Source organism: Amblyomma americanum, chromosome 11, assembly GCF_052857255.1.
Source record: "Amblyomma americanum isolate KBUSLIRL-KWMA chromosome 11, ASM5285725v1, whole genome shotgun sequence".
NCBI lineage: Eukaryota > Metazoa > Arthropoda > Arachnida > Ixodida > Ixodidae > Amblyomma > Amblyomma americanum.
Genome location: NC_135507.1, coordinates 6,783,444 through 6,802,651, shown reverse-complemented (window position 1 = coordinate 6,802,651; position 19,208 = coordinate 6,783,444). Strand labels below are relative to the sequence as shown.

Sequence of the window (19,208 nt, the reverse complement as noted above, 5' to 3'; positions counted from 1 at the left end):
GCATAAGGGAATTCAGACCATTCCAAGTTTCTGCGCTCCTGCACTCCCTCTCCCCTCTGGACAGAATGCAGAAGTTGTTTAATTCTCTTTGTCCTCACCTAGATATATTCGAAAATTCTCTCCCTTCCTTTATATTGGATGTCCGTGACGTTCCACTTTGAGCACTCTTTTTCTCATACATAACTTCCCCTTTCATGCATTTTGTCTTTACTACACTTGTGCGTTTGCACCGGTATTATATTGTTTTTTCTCTCCTTAATTGTTCATCACGTGTACTTGTTTTCATTATTATTATTTCTTTAATACTGTATACTCACGCCTGATTGTAACGCGTTCACTAATTACGTTTCTTATTGTGTATGATTGTATTTCTAGCTTGTATTTCAGAGGTTTCATATTCGTTCATATTAGTATTGGCTTTATTCTTGTTTGTATTTTTCTATATGCTGTACTTGGCTGTTATCGGTCGTTCATTCTCTTTGTTTATTGTTTCATTAGTTATTTATATGTCTGTTGCCTGTTCTAGCTGTTTTCATTTACCGCTGTTCTCGCTGTTTTCTTGTTTTCGCTTTTTTGCTTCATGCTTGCTGTCACGCCTAGTTTATATGTCTTTTTTTTTTCTATCGCCTTGACTGCTGCATTACCTCCCCTGAGTGTCTTCCTTTGTAGTGAAATAAATTTACATTTTGTGCGTGTGAATGGTGTACCAGCACCAAGACCTTTGGGTTGTTCCTGGGCACCGAAAAATAAAGATTGATTATTATTATTATTATTATTATTATTATTATTATTATTATTATTATTATTATTATTATTATTATTATTATTATTATTATTATTATTATTATTATTATTACCAAGAGAGAAAACGTCTGCACGAGTGCAGTCAATGCTATAACGTCTGCTGTAGAGAAGGAAGAAATGTGTAGACTGCATGTTTGATGTACCAGAGCAAGGGTGTGTCGCCAGAATTAGAAGACATTCGAGAAAACAAAATACCACGAATTGAGGACAAATGACTTCCATGCTGTTATTTTGAGGGATGCAAGGTAAGTCATTAGACAAGATGCAACAAAAACTGAGCATTGCTTAGGCTCCGAAACAAAGTTTTGTGCGGCCTACATCAGTGAAGGAAAGGAAGCGAGGAACAAAACCATATAACGAGGCTATACACAACGACCATTGGAACTTGTTCGGAGACCACAGGTAGCAATGCCAAATTCGTTCAGCTCACCAATTAATATTTTAACTTCAGAAACCCAGTGTAATACAGTAAACTGTTGACGAACGCATTTTGATTTCCTTTTTGCGTGTTACACACTGGGTGCAGCCGCCTTATCAAAAAAGTAAAACATGCGTTGTCGTCATATCGGTCACTAAACAGAGACAGATTGGTGTTACCACAAGGAGGACAATGAAAATACAGGTGTGAAATTAGCGCGAAGGATGTACTGCAATAAGTGTGAAGATAATATATCGTTGAACTACGAAAAAAAAAAGCGAAAGTGGAGGTGTGCCGATCACGCGTAGTTAAAAAAAGAACTAGGGTGACCCTAGAGGCGCTCTTCAGAGCGCAACCGAATTGTAACTGTCTTCGCGCTGTAGGAGCACTCAGAAGAATCGCCGCCGACAGTTGGATAACCACTGTATGGAAATAATTGGCGAGGGTAGAATTACACAAACTCTGACGACCTTCAAGGTCAAAAGAAAAGACCATCACTGAGGCACTAAGATCAAGCCCGCTTGAACAGCGAGGTAATGCTGCGGCAGGGACTCACTTTTTTGCCGTTCTTGAACCAGGTTATCACAGGGGGCGGATTTCCTTCAGCATCGCAGCGTAGAACTACAGCAGCGCCCGCTGACACGTTGAGGGTGGTTCGAGGAGGTCCTTCAAGCTCCGCCGGCACTGGAAAACGCAAGAAAAAAAGAAAACGTCATGCGGAGTAGTAAAGCAAATAATGTGCACCCTTCGCGGTCAAAATGGCGACGCAGGAAGTGTCGCTAATCAATAGCGGCGTGATAATTTCTGCGATCACAGTTCGGCAATCAAAAGGCGCAGGGTAAAAACCTCAAATCAGTGGTTCTTAGTTACGTGCCACGCCTGAAGGTGCCACCTCTGGTGTCAGAAAAGAAGTTTGGAAGACATCATCGCAGTGGGATGGCTTGGTTACTCAAGTTGTGATTTTTGTGAGGCTGTGTTAAAGTTTCTTTGCGATCGTCGTCAAGACTGCCTCGACATAAAATGTGGTATCAGCCCGATAAGGTACGATCCTCGCATCCTTGTACTCACCAATAAAGTGTGCGCATTTCTCAAGAAAACGGTGCAAGATAATCAATGTTCCGAACAGAAAATATTTCCCGGCAGACGAAAGTTCAGTGCTTGTGTACAAACGACGGTGAGCCGTACATCGCAGTTCTTCCACCTTGCCCGTCTGTTGTCACTGATTTATGCCTCCAATGAAACACTTCTTCACCAACTAGACTAACTTCTTTCCTCCTCCTGACCACAACACAGACGAAAATACGCACATACCAATGGGAGTCTTTGGCAGCAGCATCTCGAGTGATTACAGAGCTTATCAGTGCCTCTGACTCTACAATGTGCAATTTAATAAGCATAGTTGAACTAAGGGTGGCGTCTTGATGTTTAGCCTGAAACTCAAGGCCAATCGACCAGTCGTCCAACAGCGAAGCCAAACTAATCTAAAGTGACACGTGAACTTTCAACGTGGGTTGCTCAGATTTTTTTTTTGTTACAGATTCATTACATTACACAATGAGCGGCTGGCTCCGACAAAGAATGCCAACATCTAAACCAGAAACATCGAAATAAAAATTAAAATGGAAACTGAGCCCGAAAGATTCTCTCGGCTGAGCACAAAAGAGCTCTCATACTCCGGACAGTGTGGCAATTCTGCATCCTGTTGTCCCCAAGCAGTTACACCACAGCGCAACTCTGATCCACTCAATGCTCGGCAGACTTCTGGATACAGCAATATCTGCAGTTCCTATCCATTACTAGTTGCCCACCCACAGTATTGCCAGCGCCGCGCGTTCACGCAAGTTAACCACGCATATTCTTCACACCACTGTGCGGTTTTCAGCCACTGTCTTCCCCTCCCATCTTTGCGCCATTGTGCGGGGAAACGAGAAACCAGTAAGTAACAAAAGGGCAAAGCTCCTTTCAGCCCTCCATAGACGAAGCTGCTTACGAAGCTCCACGAGAGGCGGCCATTTGTCGTCGCTTCATTAATGTCACCCTGTCGAATCGCTAATGCGTCGCCACCCGCTGGCACACGCAGCGTAAGGAGAAAAAAAAAAGGAGAGAGAGCATTACAGAGGGCATAGCGGGTTCACCTCTAGGTGTGCCCGGGGACCGGGACCAGCTCACTCAGCGTCGCTGGAGGGATCGAAGGACGGACACAAAGCACCGAAGAGGAGCACGGCAGGGCAAGTTGTTCCCATTCACGCTTCGTTAATACGACACCCTGTCGTCTCCGCCTGGGAGCAACAACGCTTTTATGCGCGTGCCCGCTATGCGCTCGGCGGCGTTACCTGGGACACTCGTTGCACACGAAAGCAATGATTTTAATTCGTTAAAAATAGAAGTATCACAAGAAAAAGAAGTGTCCTGCGTCTTCCGGACGCACGCTGTATGTGTTGGTGTGCGTGCGTGCGTGCGTGTGTCGTTATTCTGGCTTTGTGTGCCTGTTCGCGCTAAAACTTTTTACAAGAGCGACAGCATCAGCTCGCCCCCAAAAAAGTTTTCCTAATAAAGAAAGCAGAGCAGTTTCGCCGGCGACACACAGGCAACGCGATTCGAACCCGCTTTCATGTACCGACCGTTATGTCTGTAGCGCACTCCGGAAGATGGCGCTCCTATCAAGCGATTTCAGAAGCTTCTCTCCCAATGAGCGACCAGTAGGAGCTACGCCAGAGGATAAAAGGAATAAAGCGATATTGCAACCTGTATTAAGTATAAAAATAATACCGATATGCGCGCGAGACATGAAGATGAACAAGCGGAAGCGCAACGTTCGTCTCCTGCTGATGACGGGAAAGAGTCCCATTTAGGGAATTACCTCTGCTCATTTCATGCAATCGGCTTATCTGCATAATTCACGGGCACAGACGCCACCCGGTTGGAGCGCATCGAATCGGCATCGAACACGGGAATCGAGAAACGAATGATGTGTTAGAGACTAAAAGCGAGCGATTTCCAGCGAACATCTATGCCGGTTCATTTACCAAGCCGCTAACAGCGCGCTACTTTGCACTGAGAAAGAGTCATTCCCGAAATCACCCCTCCAGAGCGCAGAAGCAATAGGTGTCGACGAATGCACATTTGGGCGAAACGAATTCACGGTATGATGAATATGGCTTTTCTGGAAAGCGCGAACGCCATCCTCAACCATACGGCTGGCCGGAATTTCAGAATGTAAAGACTTCATTGTCCCCGCTTCGAAGGCAGAGCCATTTAGAAACTCAGATCACGTTATATTCGAAACACGGGGTTAAAAAACCAAATAGGAACTAAAGCTGCCGCAACTGTCCAGGTCAGAAAAAAAGAACCGAGGGAGGGGGAACATCTCAGCAAAAAGTCCACACAGGTAAAATAAACCGCCAAAGAATCGTTAATCTAATCTCTTTGATAAAAACTCCATTTCGACATCTTCACCAAAGAGAGAAGTGCAGACAGATAAAGGTAAATACTTAGAAAAAGATAAAGAAAATAAACGCTAACTGAGACTCACGACAAAGCCAGTTACCTTGTACGAGCGTATGGCTTGCATATTAAAAGAAATGACCGATGTTTCCGCCTCTGTATTTCGCCACTTCCTCCCTTGGCATGGAAAAAAAATCGAAAATAAAACTAAAGCAGAGCACTTGTGTTTGCCTTAGTGCTAGCATTGCACAGGAGATTAAAGAAAATTGCCCAGGAGAATGTCATTGTTTCAATTCTGAATTAGTATTGCAAAGAGGACAGCACAACTACCGAAGGAGAAAATAAAACTAAAAAAAAAACTGGCATGAGCAGGCCAGTCGTGGACGGTATTACGTGCATAGGGTCGCAGTGGCATAACATGCAATGGAACACATGAGCAAAAAATCGAAGAGAAATAAAAAAAAACCGCAAAAGACAGTCGGCGCACCGCCTATCGCGCGAGTGGCTAAAGCAAAACACAGAGGGGAAAAAAAGGAATAAAATTTGGTTTAACATTAAAGCCTGAGCCCGAAGACAGAAAATGGGAGTTTCACTTGTATGCACAGGCATTTTCTGTTGCGCTATTTGCACAGGCAATTTCAAGATATGCGTTTTCTATTAGCTCAGTGCAACTGTCTGAAATGCTCTCTCGGTTGCAGAAATAATTTCTGGGAAGTCGTTTCATCGTACAATAAGGGACAACTTCCTATATCTAAATTTCGCTCGCTTCGTGGCGTAAAGGAGACGGTAAAGAAGTAACAAGAATACCTAGGAGCTTCCCCATTTCCTCGATTTTAATTTTCCGCCAAGAACAAGAGCAATGGAGATATTGGGTTCCACCTCGGACAGCGCAGCGGTTTTATTTCGTCACGTTTCATTATTACACAGAGGGCTATTATCTTTCCGCCTGAATTCTATCGCATTATTGCATTTTTTGTTATTTCTGCCCACGAATCGAGTCAATCTACCAAAAAGGATTATTGGGAAGATGAAACGGACACAGATGACGGGAGCCTGCTGAAAGGAGAAAGTTTTGCTTCTGCTCAAAGGCCGCACTGCACAAATACGGGCTTGAAATTAGAGATGGAAAGAAAAACAGATAAATTATTTGTTTTTCAATATACAGAGCAAAAAATTGTGGACGTTAATCAGCGCGCTGTTGCTAGAGTGAAAGCTATATTCCGCCGAATGGCTGTAAAGAATGGGGGTCGTTATGCTTTTCGTAGTTATCCGTCGCTAGGCTTAGCAAGCAAAATGAAATAGACGAATGTAAAATAGATGCCTGTTAGAGTGCTGACGTAAAGATGGAACGAAGAATAAAGAAGGAAAAGGAATGTTACGTTTGCATATTTCGGCATAGTTTCCTACGATTACACACACACACACACACACACACACACACACACACACACACACACACACACACACACACACACACACACACACACACACACACACACACACACACACACACACACACACACACACACACACACACACACACACACACACACACACACACACACACACACACACACACACGCGCGCGCGCGCGCGCGCGTAAATATGTGACAGTGGGCGTCAATGAGCGTAGTTTGTTACGAGCGTTGTCATCGGCATCCGGCTTAGGGTTTAAACATTGTGTAGCAAATTAATAGCGATAAATATTTGCACGTTGAGGATAGTGTATATACGGAGACCCCCCCCCCCCCCCACACACACACACACGCACACACACACACAAACAATATGGAAGATGGGGGAGAAATAAAGGCCACCGACTATTAGGTTCTAACTTTATGAGTAACGGCTCCTAAACGACTAAAGGCATAGAAAGCCAAAGATAAAATTAAAAAATGCATGCTTGCAGTTTATTTCTGCCTGAAAAATGGTCAAAATGCCGCAATTTATTTCAAAAATTTGCGTCTCTTACCAGCTTAAAAGCAAGTGAAGGTGCAGCCTTTCTAATAAGAAGCAGGCTGGGGTAAAACATTTAGCTCAGACACAAATGGGCAAGGAACGTGTTTTCTAAATTTCTGGAGCGTTTCCAACCATCCCATAAATGTAGAGAGATGCCCATAAACCTGAGAGCAATTAAAGATAAAAGAATGTACGCCAAGGAAGGTGGCCAAGAAGTTAATAAGGGCGGTAATCAGCATAACGGATGCTTTTATGCAATTATTTTGCCAGCAGTAAATGAGTACGAAATACCTTATGCAGAGACGAAAAGACAAGACTAGGAGAACCAAAAAATCTGAGCGAGGTTCGAACAAGAATTGATTATGTGCCTAAATTGCATTTTGGAAAAAGAGGGACATCATATAAAGGAAGGCTCCGGGTACTCATTGGACAACTTGGGGTTTGTTAAGATGAGCCGATGTGATTAGTACATGACCGTTCATGTATTTCACCACGATGGAAACGCGTTCGCTATGGCCGGGTGTTGAACCAACGACGCCGAGCTGAGCGGTAGATCTCTAGAACTTCTCCGCCACCAAGACAAGTAACAAATATTAAAGCCACTGCTAAGAGGCACCCAATCATTAACGTCCGGTGCCACCGGCCATCGCTGTTCTATGGTATCACTGTATCACAAGACGCGGGCCGAAAATTCTGCATGTTTTGTTCTCTTCAGTTTCTGTTCCGTTGCTAGGCAGCAGCCACGTGGTCTCTATATATACACTATCCTCAACGTGCAAATATTTATCGCTATTAATTTGCTACACAATGTTTAAACACTAAGCCGTATGCCGATGACAACGCTCGTTACAAACTACGCTCGTTGACGCCCACTGTCACGTATTTACTGCGAAGGAGCGAAGTTACATCGACATTCACCGTTGTAGACGCGCTAGGTGTGTAATCTGGGCGGCCGCGCCAGGGGGCGCGACCTCTGTCGTCCCAGACTGGAGACCAGCCAATCGCTCCACGCACGGGGATCGGAGCGGCGCGTCGAGTTCCGCGCTCTGATGATGGGCGCTCCCGCAGGGACATGATCCGGGCGCCAGAGGAGAGAGCGAAAAGCACAGCGTAGCAAAGAAAAGCAAGAAATAAAAAAGAGAGAAAAATTATAGCTGAAGAGAAAGAAAAATAAGACGCCTTTCATCCCTCAGTGGGTAGGGGATGACCACGAAAAAGCGCGGTACAGATGGTAGCTTGGGCGAGTTTCAACGTTATCGCACCAACGCTAAGACGTGAAGATAACAAGAAGGAACAAACAGGGCGCTGTGTCTGTCGCATCCGACAGGTGTTGATCCCTCCGCTACGAGGCTTCATCCGCAGACAGGACAGATTTTCAGCTAACGAGGAGTCTGGTGCTAGGACAATATAAAATTCACTTCATTGCTGTCTTCGTACATAGCCTTGAATGCAGCCTAATCTTCGGTTCTCGAAACACGCACTTCATTGTTAACTCTCAGGCAATGGACACTAGACAGAAAGAAATAATCGTTCGCTCATGTTTCGCTACATGACCTTTGGATGGCGAGTGTACCTATTTGGGGTTAACAAGCGTTCAGATATACGTCTTCGTGCTTCACTTCTTCCTTCTCGGAAACCCGCCATAAAAACGGCTCTCCCTCGTGAAAACACACTATTCTGTCAGCTACGTGTCCAGTTTCCTGGCAACCCATCGACGCCCATCCATCCGTTCCTTCCGAACATTCGGTAGGCTTTCCCGTCACGCACCAGCGACCGTGGGTTCCCGATGTGCAGCCAGGAGCGCTACGAGCGCCTCTTCGCTTCCACGCACAGCACCGGTGCTGTGCTACGCGGCTCTTCTGTAGGTGCCTCTCTGCACCACCGCTGCTCTTCCGCTCGCCTGGCCAGCGACTGGCGCGGAACGATCCGCCGACATCGCTTCTCCCATCGGGCGAACCTGAGATAAGAGGGACGCTGTGGCCGACGAAAACCGTTAATTTGGCTCTCGGGTCGTGACCCACATCGACACGGGCGGCGGTGTTCCGGAACTGGGGTCTTTGCCTGCGGAGCGCCTTAGTAATGATACCCACGTAGTAATAACGTCGCATGGCCGAGACATGATTGATATTCGAGGCAGGCTGCGGAACGTTGTTACAGCTCTCGTACGAGCTCACTTTAACCCACTACTAAGCAGTAGAAAGCCGAAGAATCATTCAGTGCTCAAACGCGGAGGTCATTAGCCTTTGAAATCGCGCTTCACTCAACGTACTTCAAAACAAATTCGACCCATGTACAGAGATCAGACCTATAAACTCAATATTTCTTTATCTAATTTCCAGTGGCTGTGGTAAAGTGGAAACAAAAATCATTTATGGGGCCATTAACACGAATACTTTCTATATTATACAAAGTTGCAGACATGAACGCAATCCGCCGAGTGCATTTGCTACAGCAATGCATCATCACCCTCTTGTAAGGATGCTTGTGTACTCTGTGGAAGATACCGTTTTGTTGATCTTCTTATTCTTCTTCCAAGCTAACCTTTATAACATGAATAACTTATCATCCTACTGAGTGGGCAAGTGTAGGGAAACGAAGGGCTTGTTATGATATATTTATGCAGGAAGCGAAAAGGCGTGGAAGCAAAGGAAATCATTAAAAATCTTTCTATATCTTTATATTTCTGGTGTTAATCAATGAAAATTAACATTGTAATTACTTTACGGCATAAATATAAATGATTAGAAACTAGAAGAAAAACGATCCCATGCAGCCAGAGGGATCCGAACCCAGAACCTCCGAATCTCGCGTCCGTTGCACCATACGCCAAGTATAAACTGAAAAACATTTAGGTGCTCTTTTGTTAGCAGCAGGTGACCCCTGGCAGTGCGGACGCAAAGGCGGGCCTGCGGTGTGAAAGCCCTAGACTACACTTCTGCAGGAAAAGAGGCGAGGAGGTTGATGAGCAAATCAAGATGACAAGGCATCCAGAAAATCACCAGACATATCGCTGTCGTGGCAGGCGAAGCAGAGGAGGCAATACCACAGTAATAGTCCGCCTCACTCTAATTTCGATATCATTATCACAACCTTCATCGTCAACAACAAGACTACTGTACGGGCCACCTGAAATACACGGCCAGACACCACACGTTGTCGAGAGTTCCAACTATCCTGCACAAGAGGACAACATTCTCTCTGAGCGGTGCCTATTTTCGAGAGTTCCAACTATCCAGCACAAGAGGATACCAGTCTCTCTGAGCGGTGCCTATTTTCGCAGCGGATGTTCTGTGTAAAGCAATTTCAAAAGACAACGGCGAAGTCGTTAGGTACGCTTAATCAAGCTGAAGCGGGTAAGTTCATCGTCAGGTGAATAGCTCAGCGTCAAAGATTACCTTCAGAACCTCTACAAATATGCTCCTGTGGATTGAAACACTGCGGCCACTAAGTGAGCCGTTATTAGAGCTGACAGGGCACCTACTCGTCATACATACTCCAGATGGCGCAGCTCACGTCAAAATTCTTCGATGACCCGCTATGAAAAACTACTTGCGTAGCACATAGAGCGCGCTTCGGATCCGCCGCATGCAGGACACATATTATATACACTGTCAACACATATACGCAAAGAGCGGTACACACGGAGGCCAAATAAAGGTCTTTGTTCTCAGCGTAGCCTGAGGAGCGAGACAGACGGTGGGGCAACCAATGCCCCGGCTTCTTTTCATCGCGAAAACACACAGTCCGCCTGACAGACCACCACCATTCTGTTCGGGGAGCTTCGGTTCACTGTCTTCGAGTTGCGGCCATTGTTCCTGCCGAAGCGCGGAAGAGAAGTCGATATACAGGGGCGGTATCAGACGTACTTTCTGCTCTGCTTGGTTGGGTGTCTTCCTTTAAAACACACATGCACGCACGCACAAGCGAACGAACGCACACACGCACATACACACATATATAGAAGCACACATGTACACGCAAACATATATATACACATAAGCGCACAAACTCCAATAAGCAGCAACACGCAACACAAAGCAGCAACATGGACAGGAGAGCCAGTCATGGTTTCTTCTTGTTTCTTCGAGAAAGCGAGACCATGCAGTGCGAGTCCAGGTGCTGCTGACAGCTGTCTGTGCAGCCGATGGGGACACGTCTCATCCGCGGCTCTCGCTAAGCCTCTGCGTCACTAGATACCTATGCTCCGTGCTTGGAATGACGCGCTGTCAATGTCAATGGCAGCTGGCAATTGCGAAAACGAAGTGCGTACTATATCACGTCGGTGCACCTGAAGCGGGCGACCCGCCAGCGCCAAGCTGCGGTGTGCCTGCCATTCCTGTCCGCGAAACACATGCGCTAGAATGGGATATGCAAAGAGTGCTAGTAATCAGAAATGCTACCGGGAGAAGGCGGAGCTAATAACCAGCTCTGCATATTAGGAGGATAAGGGCCGACCACCTTGGACTGCGGAGGGCAGTCCCAAGACGATTAATGGCGCGTGGAAATATCGTACCATAAACTTTAGCGCGCGAGATGGACTCGCTACTGGCTGGAGACTACTGTGCACGGAGTCGCTAGCTGTTCCGATTGGTCACCGTACGGTCCCCGGGCAGCCACAAGGGCAGGTAAAGTCAGCAGGAAAAGTGCATGGATTGCGAAAAAAAAATTATTTTGGCCCCTTCACGTAGGCTATCACCATAAAATGCAGGCAAGTGCCAGGCAACTGGGTCGCCATGCAATGCAACAGTTCATTTGTTCTCCTAGGGCACGCATCTCGCAAATATTTACTGCCGACTGTACGCGTCGTAGCCCTGCGCCCAGTTTTTTTTTGTTGTTGTTAGCGTGCAGTTGTTACCGTACGTTGAGCGCACACCTCAATTACGTTACTCTTGCCAAAATAAAATACCAGCTGCTTGGTTAAAAGCAATTTTCTCTATCTTCATTAATCAAGAGTTTAACTAGCAGCCGACGCAAAGTAAAGGCATTCGTATGAAAATGTAGAGGGATCTCCAATACGAAAGACAACAAAATTGTGGCACTAAATTAATTATTACTCGATAATTACGTGTGCAAACACACTATTTCTTGTTTTCTAACAAGTTATACTCTTGGCATATAATAGCCGTAAGTTATTTTCAATTTCACTACATAAATAACCAGAAATTCATATTTCTGCATAGGCATATTATCGCCTTTCATACTGAAGCGCCCCGTACACTGAAGAAAATACAGGACGCTCAATGCTGCCAGAGAATGATCCCACAGCACGTAATCCGGAAGTCCCGTAGGCAGTAGCCCAGAAGCCGCGACATGATGCCAGCTCCGCGTAATACCTAATTCTTCAGCGGCTCCCGGCGTACCTGCTACAAAACTCCAGCCGCTCCCCTCAGCATTCGGGAGAAAGGGAGAGAGGGCACTCGTTTTAACGGCGCACAAGGGCGAGAGAGGAAGGGTGTAGAGTGCACATAGCGTTCTACGGCCCCGATCTCTGCGTCCGTTGCATTTGCCGGATTTCTCGAACATCGCGCCGAGAACGAAAAGCGCGACAAAAGTTTTTCTTTTCTTCCTCCGTCGAAACCGCCTCGCGTTCGCGCCGAACAACGATGATGTGTGCCCGGTCTAAGAGATTGAAAGAGAGGCGAACTGCGCGGATAGGAGAGAGCGCGCACACGGAGGGCCGGCTGCATAGTCGACGAGCCGAAACCACTTAGGATCGGAAAGTGTAAGGGATGAGACATCGATGATGACACCGGGGCCTAAGGATGAAGTGCGCAAGGGAGGAGTGAGTGGGGCGTGTGGGAGGCAGAAAAAGCGCGATGTGTTTCTCGTGAAAGCGGCGGGCCTCCCTCGACGGCTCACAGCGAGGCGCGGGCCCGGATCAAAACAAAGCCACGCTAAAGGAGCTCTGAAAGCTCGGAGCCGTAGACAGCCAACCAGCCGCGGCTTTCTCATCGTCCGCTAAAGAGAATAATAGAGGGAGCGGACGGCCTCGGATGAAGACGTGAGGCACTCTGTATACGAGCTTAAAGATGCCTCTCGCTAGGGACGTCCATCTAAACGTCTGTACACATGCAAAGCTTTTACCGGGTGTTTTAAAAGGCGGAGAGGAGGGTCGCACGAAGACCGGCGGGGGGGAATCAGAAAGCAGGCAGAGGCGGCAGCCGTCGAAAACTCGCTTTTTCGGGAGCAGCTCGGGATTAGGAAGGAGTGAGATCCGATATAACGCTGCGTCAAGAGGGGAAAGGCAGGAGTGGACTGGAGAACTGAAAGCTGGACCGTGAGGGGAAGCTGCGGGAGGGTGTCTTCTGCTGGTATTCTCCTAGGGTCCGTAAAAACCCTGCCGACAGTTTCGGACGCCGCGTCGGGGGATGGAGAAGAGAGCCTTCCACCGCCGACTCGATGCGGAGGCGAGCTTTACTCTGGACGCTGCGATGGAAGGGGCGTGGCTTTCAACACAGATGCGATTTAGAGAGCGATTCCTTTTGCGCGTTTATTTTGTGTGGAGAGAGAGAAAGCAAATGGCAGAGCGAGAAGTAGAAGAAACGGCGTCGTAGACACCACCACATATCTCCATTCGGTTGTGCTCTTTGGGATCGAACAATGCGTCGTGCAGGCAAGCCTGCTCGTAGGAAAAAAAAGGGCTTCTGAAGATTTGGCTGCTTTTAAGAGAGTTCTATGAAAGCAGAGTGCTGGGTATCTGACGAGCACATAATGCTGGAAGCACGCATAAGTGAACATTGCGAGGCACGTGCCGCTAAACACGACAGCGCTTTCGTTGAAAGAGGAAGCACTTTCAGATAAGTTTTCCTTTGCATTGTCGTGCTACGAACGATGCACCTGGATTCTAAACTATAGGTACAAGCTACCAAGTTCGCACGCTATGTGCTCCTAAAGCTGAGAGATTTTGTCAACCCTCTTAGATATTATTTCCGGCCAAAACCTTTTTACTCGGTACTGCTTAGCAAGACTGGAACAGACAGAAGGAACTGCTGCCAAGGTAGAACATTTAAATCACAGCGTCGGGCACGGAAATAAATGGCAGCATAAGATATGACCGGAATAAAAAATAAAGAAAAATAGCTCCGTCTTTAATACTGCGCTACGCGCACTAACCTTAGTCTTCATGAATGAAAAGCGAACAAACTTTTAAATGAATCTAGTTTTTTTTTTAGTCTTTTTCACGTGTGACAAAGCTGCGTGCGGGCAATGAGGCAAGCATCAGGGAAGGGTCGCGGAATTATTTTCTCCGCGTGTGGTTCTTCAAAGCGCTATGGAATCTCAATAAACGAACTTATTCGCAAATATTCACGCGGTTGCCTCAATTTTGTACTCAGTAAGGAAAAAAAAATCGCGTTTTTTACACAAGCCGCTTCATGAATATACATCACAGCGCAGGCGTTCCGCAAAAAAAAAAGTTACAGAAATAAATTTTTAAAACACCCAGCGAGCAATCTGTGTACCAAAGAAAAAAAAATGAAACACGAGAAAAAGTCGCGCGGGGTTACACTTCAAGATGGTTGATATTACAAGCAGAAAATTCCCCGCGCAAGAATATCAGGAGTACGATGCCGTGGACTGGACATGCGCTTATAAGAATTTTGCGGTGTCCTGCCTTGCGTGGCAGTTTCCTAACAACGCAAACTGAAACACGATATCACTGCAGTCGCCTCATGATATGAAGACCAGGCGGAAGAATGACAACACGAAGGATAAGGAGGGGAAGGAAGAAAAAATGCCGAGCTGCTCTGCCCCTCGGGGCTTCTATGCTTCCACGGTAGAATGAATATGTACTTCTAGATTCAATACTTCCTCTCGGAATCGAAACGGCTTACTTTGCTAAAAGATTCCTGTATGTCTATTTCAACTACAGCCAGCGCCAATGATTTCTAGAAATTCAAGCATTTCTATTTACTGCATGTAAAGCCTTTTCCCCACAAATAGTTACTGATAGTACGCATAGAATTAAGTTCGTTACTTCAAGAGTCAGACTTCTGGTATCAAACAGCTTATTTAGAAATATTTTCGGCATCAGGAAGTCACCGCCCGTGCAGTCCCCCCCCCCCCCCCCCCCCCTTCTTCCCCCGCACACTTAACCACCGGTGGATGCGTGCCATTTTTAACCTGAGGACAAGACAATTACTGCCAGCGAAGCCCGGGTTTTATCCGTGTGTCAAGCAGGCGCTATTGAACCCTGGCGCATGCTCACCAGACAAGGACCTTGGCGTCCCGGCGGTCAGGTTTCTCTTCGATCAGGCGTCGAAAAGTTAAGGAATAAGACCCGTGTTGGTGGCAGCCGCCGCGGAGCGCACAGATTTGCACTGCCATCAAATCCGCCATCCCAGGGCTACACTCACTTGATTGTCTCAAGCAATCATCCACATCCCATTATCAATCCCTTACACTTTGCTACACCGCGAGTTCACGCACATACAATTAATGCCGTCGCGTAGAAAGACACCCGAATGTGCACATACGTACAAACACGCGCACGACCAAATTCTGCGAAGCGGAAGGTACTGCCTACACGACAGTACTCTGACCGCACCCTTCTCCTCATGCATCTCTATTGTTTTGCGCCCTACTCACACAGAGAACAGGCAGAAGGTTCCGGGCTTTCTGGGGATGCTCAACTCTTAGTTCGCAAACGCTTCGAGCTAATCAATTCTGGCACACCACCGTTTGCGCTCCTGGTCATGGAAAAGAAACAAAAAGAGTTAAATGAAGATAATGAAAACGGTAAGAGGATGTAGACGGAGAAGCCGACGCCCCTTCCGCCCGGTTTCGACCCCGGAATCGAAGCCCGCGAGCGGAGCCCGCAGCTAGGGCGACGGCGACCAACGCCACGACCACGACGACGACAAAGACAAACGAACGCTAGGCGCAGGCAGCCTAGCCGCACGGAAAGAGAACCCCGGTGTGTGGACTCACCCGATAACGCACGCTCTCTGCGCCGACAGAGGGCGCAACCGCCCCTGTCGCCCTCTCCCGCTTCACGCACGCACGCATGCTGGACTCGTGCGGTGTACAGTTCCACTCCTGTCAACACGGATCTGCGGCTACCTCGCTTGTTTTTCTTTTTATATGTTGTTTTTGTGTGCGATAAGAACCGTAGGCGGAAAGTAGAGAGCCAGCATTTCGGCCTGACCTGAATGAGAGGAGATCGACAAAGCCGCCCGGAGGTTGCTGGCTGGCCAAAAGGAAAGGATAAAAAAAGGGGAAAAGTTTGGAACGCGCGGTTTTTGTTTGCAGGACTGATGCTTCGCAATTGCTTCTGCACAAATAAAAAGGGCCACATCGGCGACGACCACTCGCCCTGAACCGCGCAATCCTTCCGTCTGGTGTTTGTCGTAATAAGTGCGGGTCTAACAACTGGTCTAAACCTAACCGGTCGGTCATCGCTAAATGCTTGTTGGCTTGTTAGAGGGTGCCTAGTTAACGGCCGCAGTTCGCAAAGAAAGTCTTGGTGCGCTCGATCTTGTTCGCTTTATCAACAGTTTTCGCAGGGGTAGGAGTTATTTCCACCAAACGAGGCAGACAGGGCATATGCATGAACGCACGCACTCACTCAACAACCGCCCACACTCAAACACGCTACCCCCCCCCCCCCCACACACCCACACACACGCGCACGCACGCACGCACAAGCCCGCTCGCGCGCGAAAGGGCCCTTATCCATATTGGGGGGAGGGCCTCTCAGAACCACAGACCTGGATCACGTGACTATGGACAATACATTCACATTGTACATTAGGTCAACATTGGAATTCTCCGACCTTCTTATTGGTCAGAAACTGATCAAGTGTTTCCCCGAGGACTGACGCCGTTCAGGTACGAAGGTGATGAACGACATACTACAAAGCTGGTCAAAACATACAACTAACATTGGAACATGTATTAAAGCGTTTGCTTTAATACTTCTTGCATCTCTACGTCGTCGGCCACGAAAGCAGCGCGGAAGATATCGCCGAAGCAATCCAGCCGGGTAGCAAAGCGTCGCATTATCTGCAGTGATACACCGCCTGGTCAACGCTCATCCACGGATGTCAGAGCGAGAGAGCTATAAAGCAGGAGGAGAGATATCCACGAAGTCATTCGAACCCACCACCCAATCACGATGCCCGAACTGACAGACTCTCCGGTTCGCAGCGGAGGCCAAAGTTGGGGCCGGCGACGCGGACTCCAGGGCTTGTGGTTCCCGTGGGTGCTTCGTACAGCGCATCGAGTTATTACTGTTATCTTTTCTTTCCTTTCTTTCCTTTACTCTTTCTTCCATCTGTAGTGCGTTCATCCGAGGCACCCAACAACAGCACAAAGCAGGGAGCGCCTTTGGTGGCGGCGGCGAGAGTCGTACAGCCGCGACGGCATGATTGGAAGTGGAGATACCGAACGCCGCTGTGTGTAGTTATACGGCTGTGCGAAAACAGAGAGGCCACGCGCCACAATCTGGAGAGCTGATCTCATATATACCACCGGCTGCAGTAGACGCCGGCTTGGGCCCCGACTCACTGCGACCTCATATATAGCCGCGCTCTTATACAATCTTCCGCTGGGAGGATGTGAGCAGGCTGCGCTCCGATGGAGCGGCGTCCTGTCGGTTTCCACAAGTGCTGTTTGTTTTTCAGCTTTCCTTGCGACAAGATACGTCACCGAGCAGTCGTTTCAGATCGACATCTCTGGTAGAATTCGGCATCGCTAGGGTAAAAAACTGAATCGATCAAAATGTCTATAGGCAAGCACTGTACGAAAGAGCGTCCCAGACTACGTTCTGGGCATGTAAAAAGAACCCCGACCTTCCCCTTACTCCAACCTCACCCGAAAGGACTGGTGGGCGACCCTGCTCAACTGCTCTGGACTGGAGGACCAAAAAGCCTAGCTCCATCGAGCGCGAGTCGCAGCTTCGGCCAGCGATGTCCCGGACGAGGGATGTGACCTACCGTAGCGGGGCCATCATTATGTTTATACCACAGCCATGATCGACACAATGGACCACCACGCTTGAAAGTGGCTGACCGGTAAGGACGACCCTGACGAGGAGACAGAACCGATCTTGAAACGCTGACACCCGCTTCCCCTAAGAGCCTGGCTGGAAAGTTTCACTGGTCTTCGACCATGAGGCAGCTACCCCCATACGAAACTCTGCTTTAAAAGCACTCGTTGTCACACCTAGCTGGCGGCACGACGTGTGGCCATCCGACGACCCCACAGAAAAGGGTGTCAGGCTGGGAAAGTACCTGCGGAATTTTTCCCACGCTGCGTTGGGTAGGAATGGCCTTCCCTTTTTCTGGTTCCCAGCAAGGACACCTGGGGTGGCAACCGATGATGGACGGACGACAAGGATTGAATAGGGGAACGGTGCCTTCAAGTAAGTAACCGTGTCCGACAGGAGCCGGCCCGACCAGAGAGAGCTTGCCGCAGTTGAGGCCCGCGGCACTGCACACATCAACCGTGTTTTCGATCGACACGTGCCGCTTGCAATACGGTTGCACCACTGTGCGAAATAGAAGCGGACTTGCGATTCCTCCACGCCAGTTCCCACGGGTGGTCTCTGTAACGAGTAACTCCGCTTGCCACAGTGCTGTGCACCTTTCCCTATCTTATGGAAATGTGCCACGTGCTGGACTGGCCACCGCCTGATGAAGGGGCGGAAGCATAGGGGATTTAACGAGCGTGCTGAGTGAGAAAGACGCTCTAGGACCTGGCGACAAGGCTCATCCGGTTGCTCGACGCATGAAGTCTTCAATTTTGACTGTTTGCTTTTTTCCTTAAAAATGTAAATAGGTTCCTTCAGAGTGCCATTAAATCCGCTTGTTTTCGCTTTCCCAAGCTTCAAGTTCGATTTTAACTGAGCCCGAAGGCTCGGACACGCTACGCAACGGAGCCCCGGTTTGAGTGAGCGCCTGCGTCCACATGATTTAATTATGAAAGAATTTGTAATAGTTCTATTGAAACACCTATTAAGTCTGCAATGGTCTCTGCTGGACGCTCTATGTGAAAGCTCCAGATACCAAACAAGCTATGGCTTCTGCATGGAAAAGGAGAAAGTGCTTACTGAAGGAACAAAAAAAAAATGACAAGCGACATTCACATCTGCATTCGGAAGACCTCCGCTCCACGAGCGCCAGTAATGTGTTATTTTTTTCACATTCCTCCCTTCGCTCAACAAGTAATAAATAAAAACTAAGGCGAAATCCGACAGTGCTACCACGGCAAGAAACGTAGAGGCTGCAATGCGGCACTACCCCCGAGAATAAACCTCCACGGGACGCGAGATTCCATCTCTGTGCACAAGAGTATGCGTTGCCAGCAAAACACTGCGCACGCACACACATACATGTATACACATAAATGCGCAAGCTAGAAGAATGCGTAAGAGAGAGAGCACAGGCACACTGTCTCGACGAGACTGCGCACCGCAGCCTTCCTCGTAGAACAGCAGCAGTAGCAGCAGCCGCGGCCGCTGCAACGTCATCGGCTCGCTGTGTAGAGAAGGAAGGGGAGACGAGGGAACCGAGGAATCAATAGCCATCTCAATCCAAGACCAGCCGCCACCCACGGGGCATTCGGTCGTCTCCCACATCTTCTT

At 48.0% G+C, this 19,208-nt stretch overlaps 1 protein-coding gene across 1 annotated transcript in view; it reads right to left on the bottom strand.

Moving 5' to 3' along the window:
• LOC144111227 (tyrosine-protein kinase transmembrane receptor Ror2-like) overlaps positions 1–19,208 on the bottom strand; it is a 434,452-nt gene that overhangs the window by 243,648 nt on the left and 171,596 nt on the right. Inside the window, exon 3 of the mRNA XM_077644442.1 lies at positions 1,779–1,906. Coding sequence (XP_077500568.1) covers positions 1,779–1,906 — 128 coding nt within the window. The remainder of the gene's footprint in view (positions 1–1,778; positions 1,907–19,208) is intronic.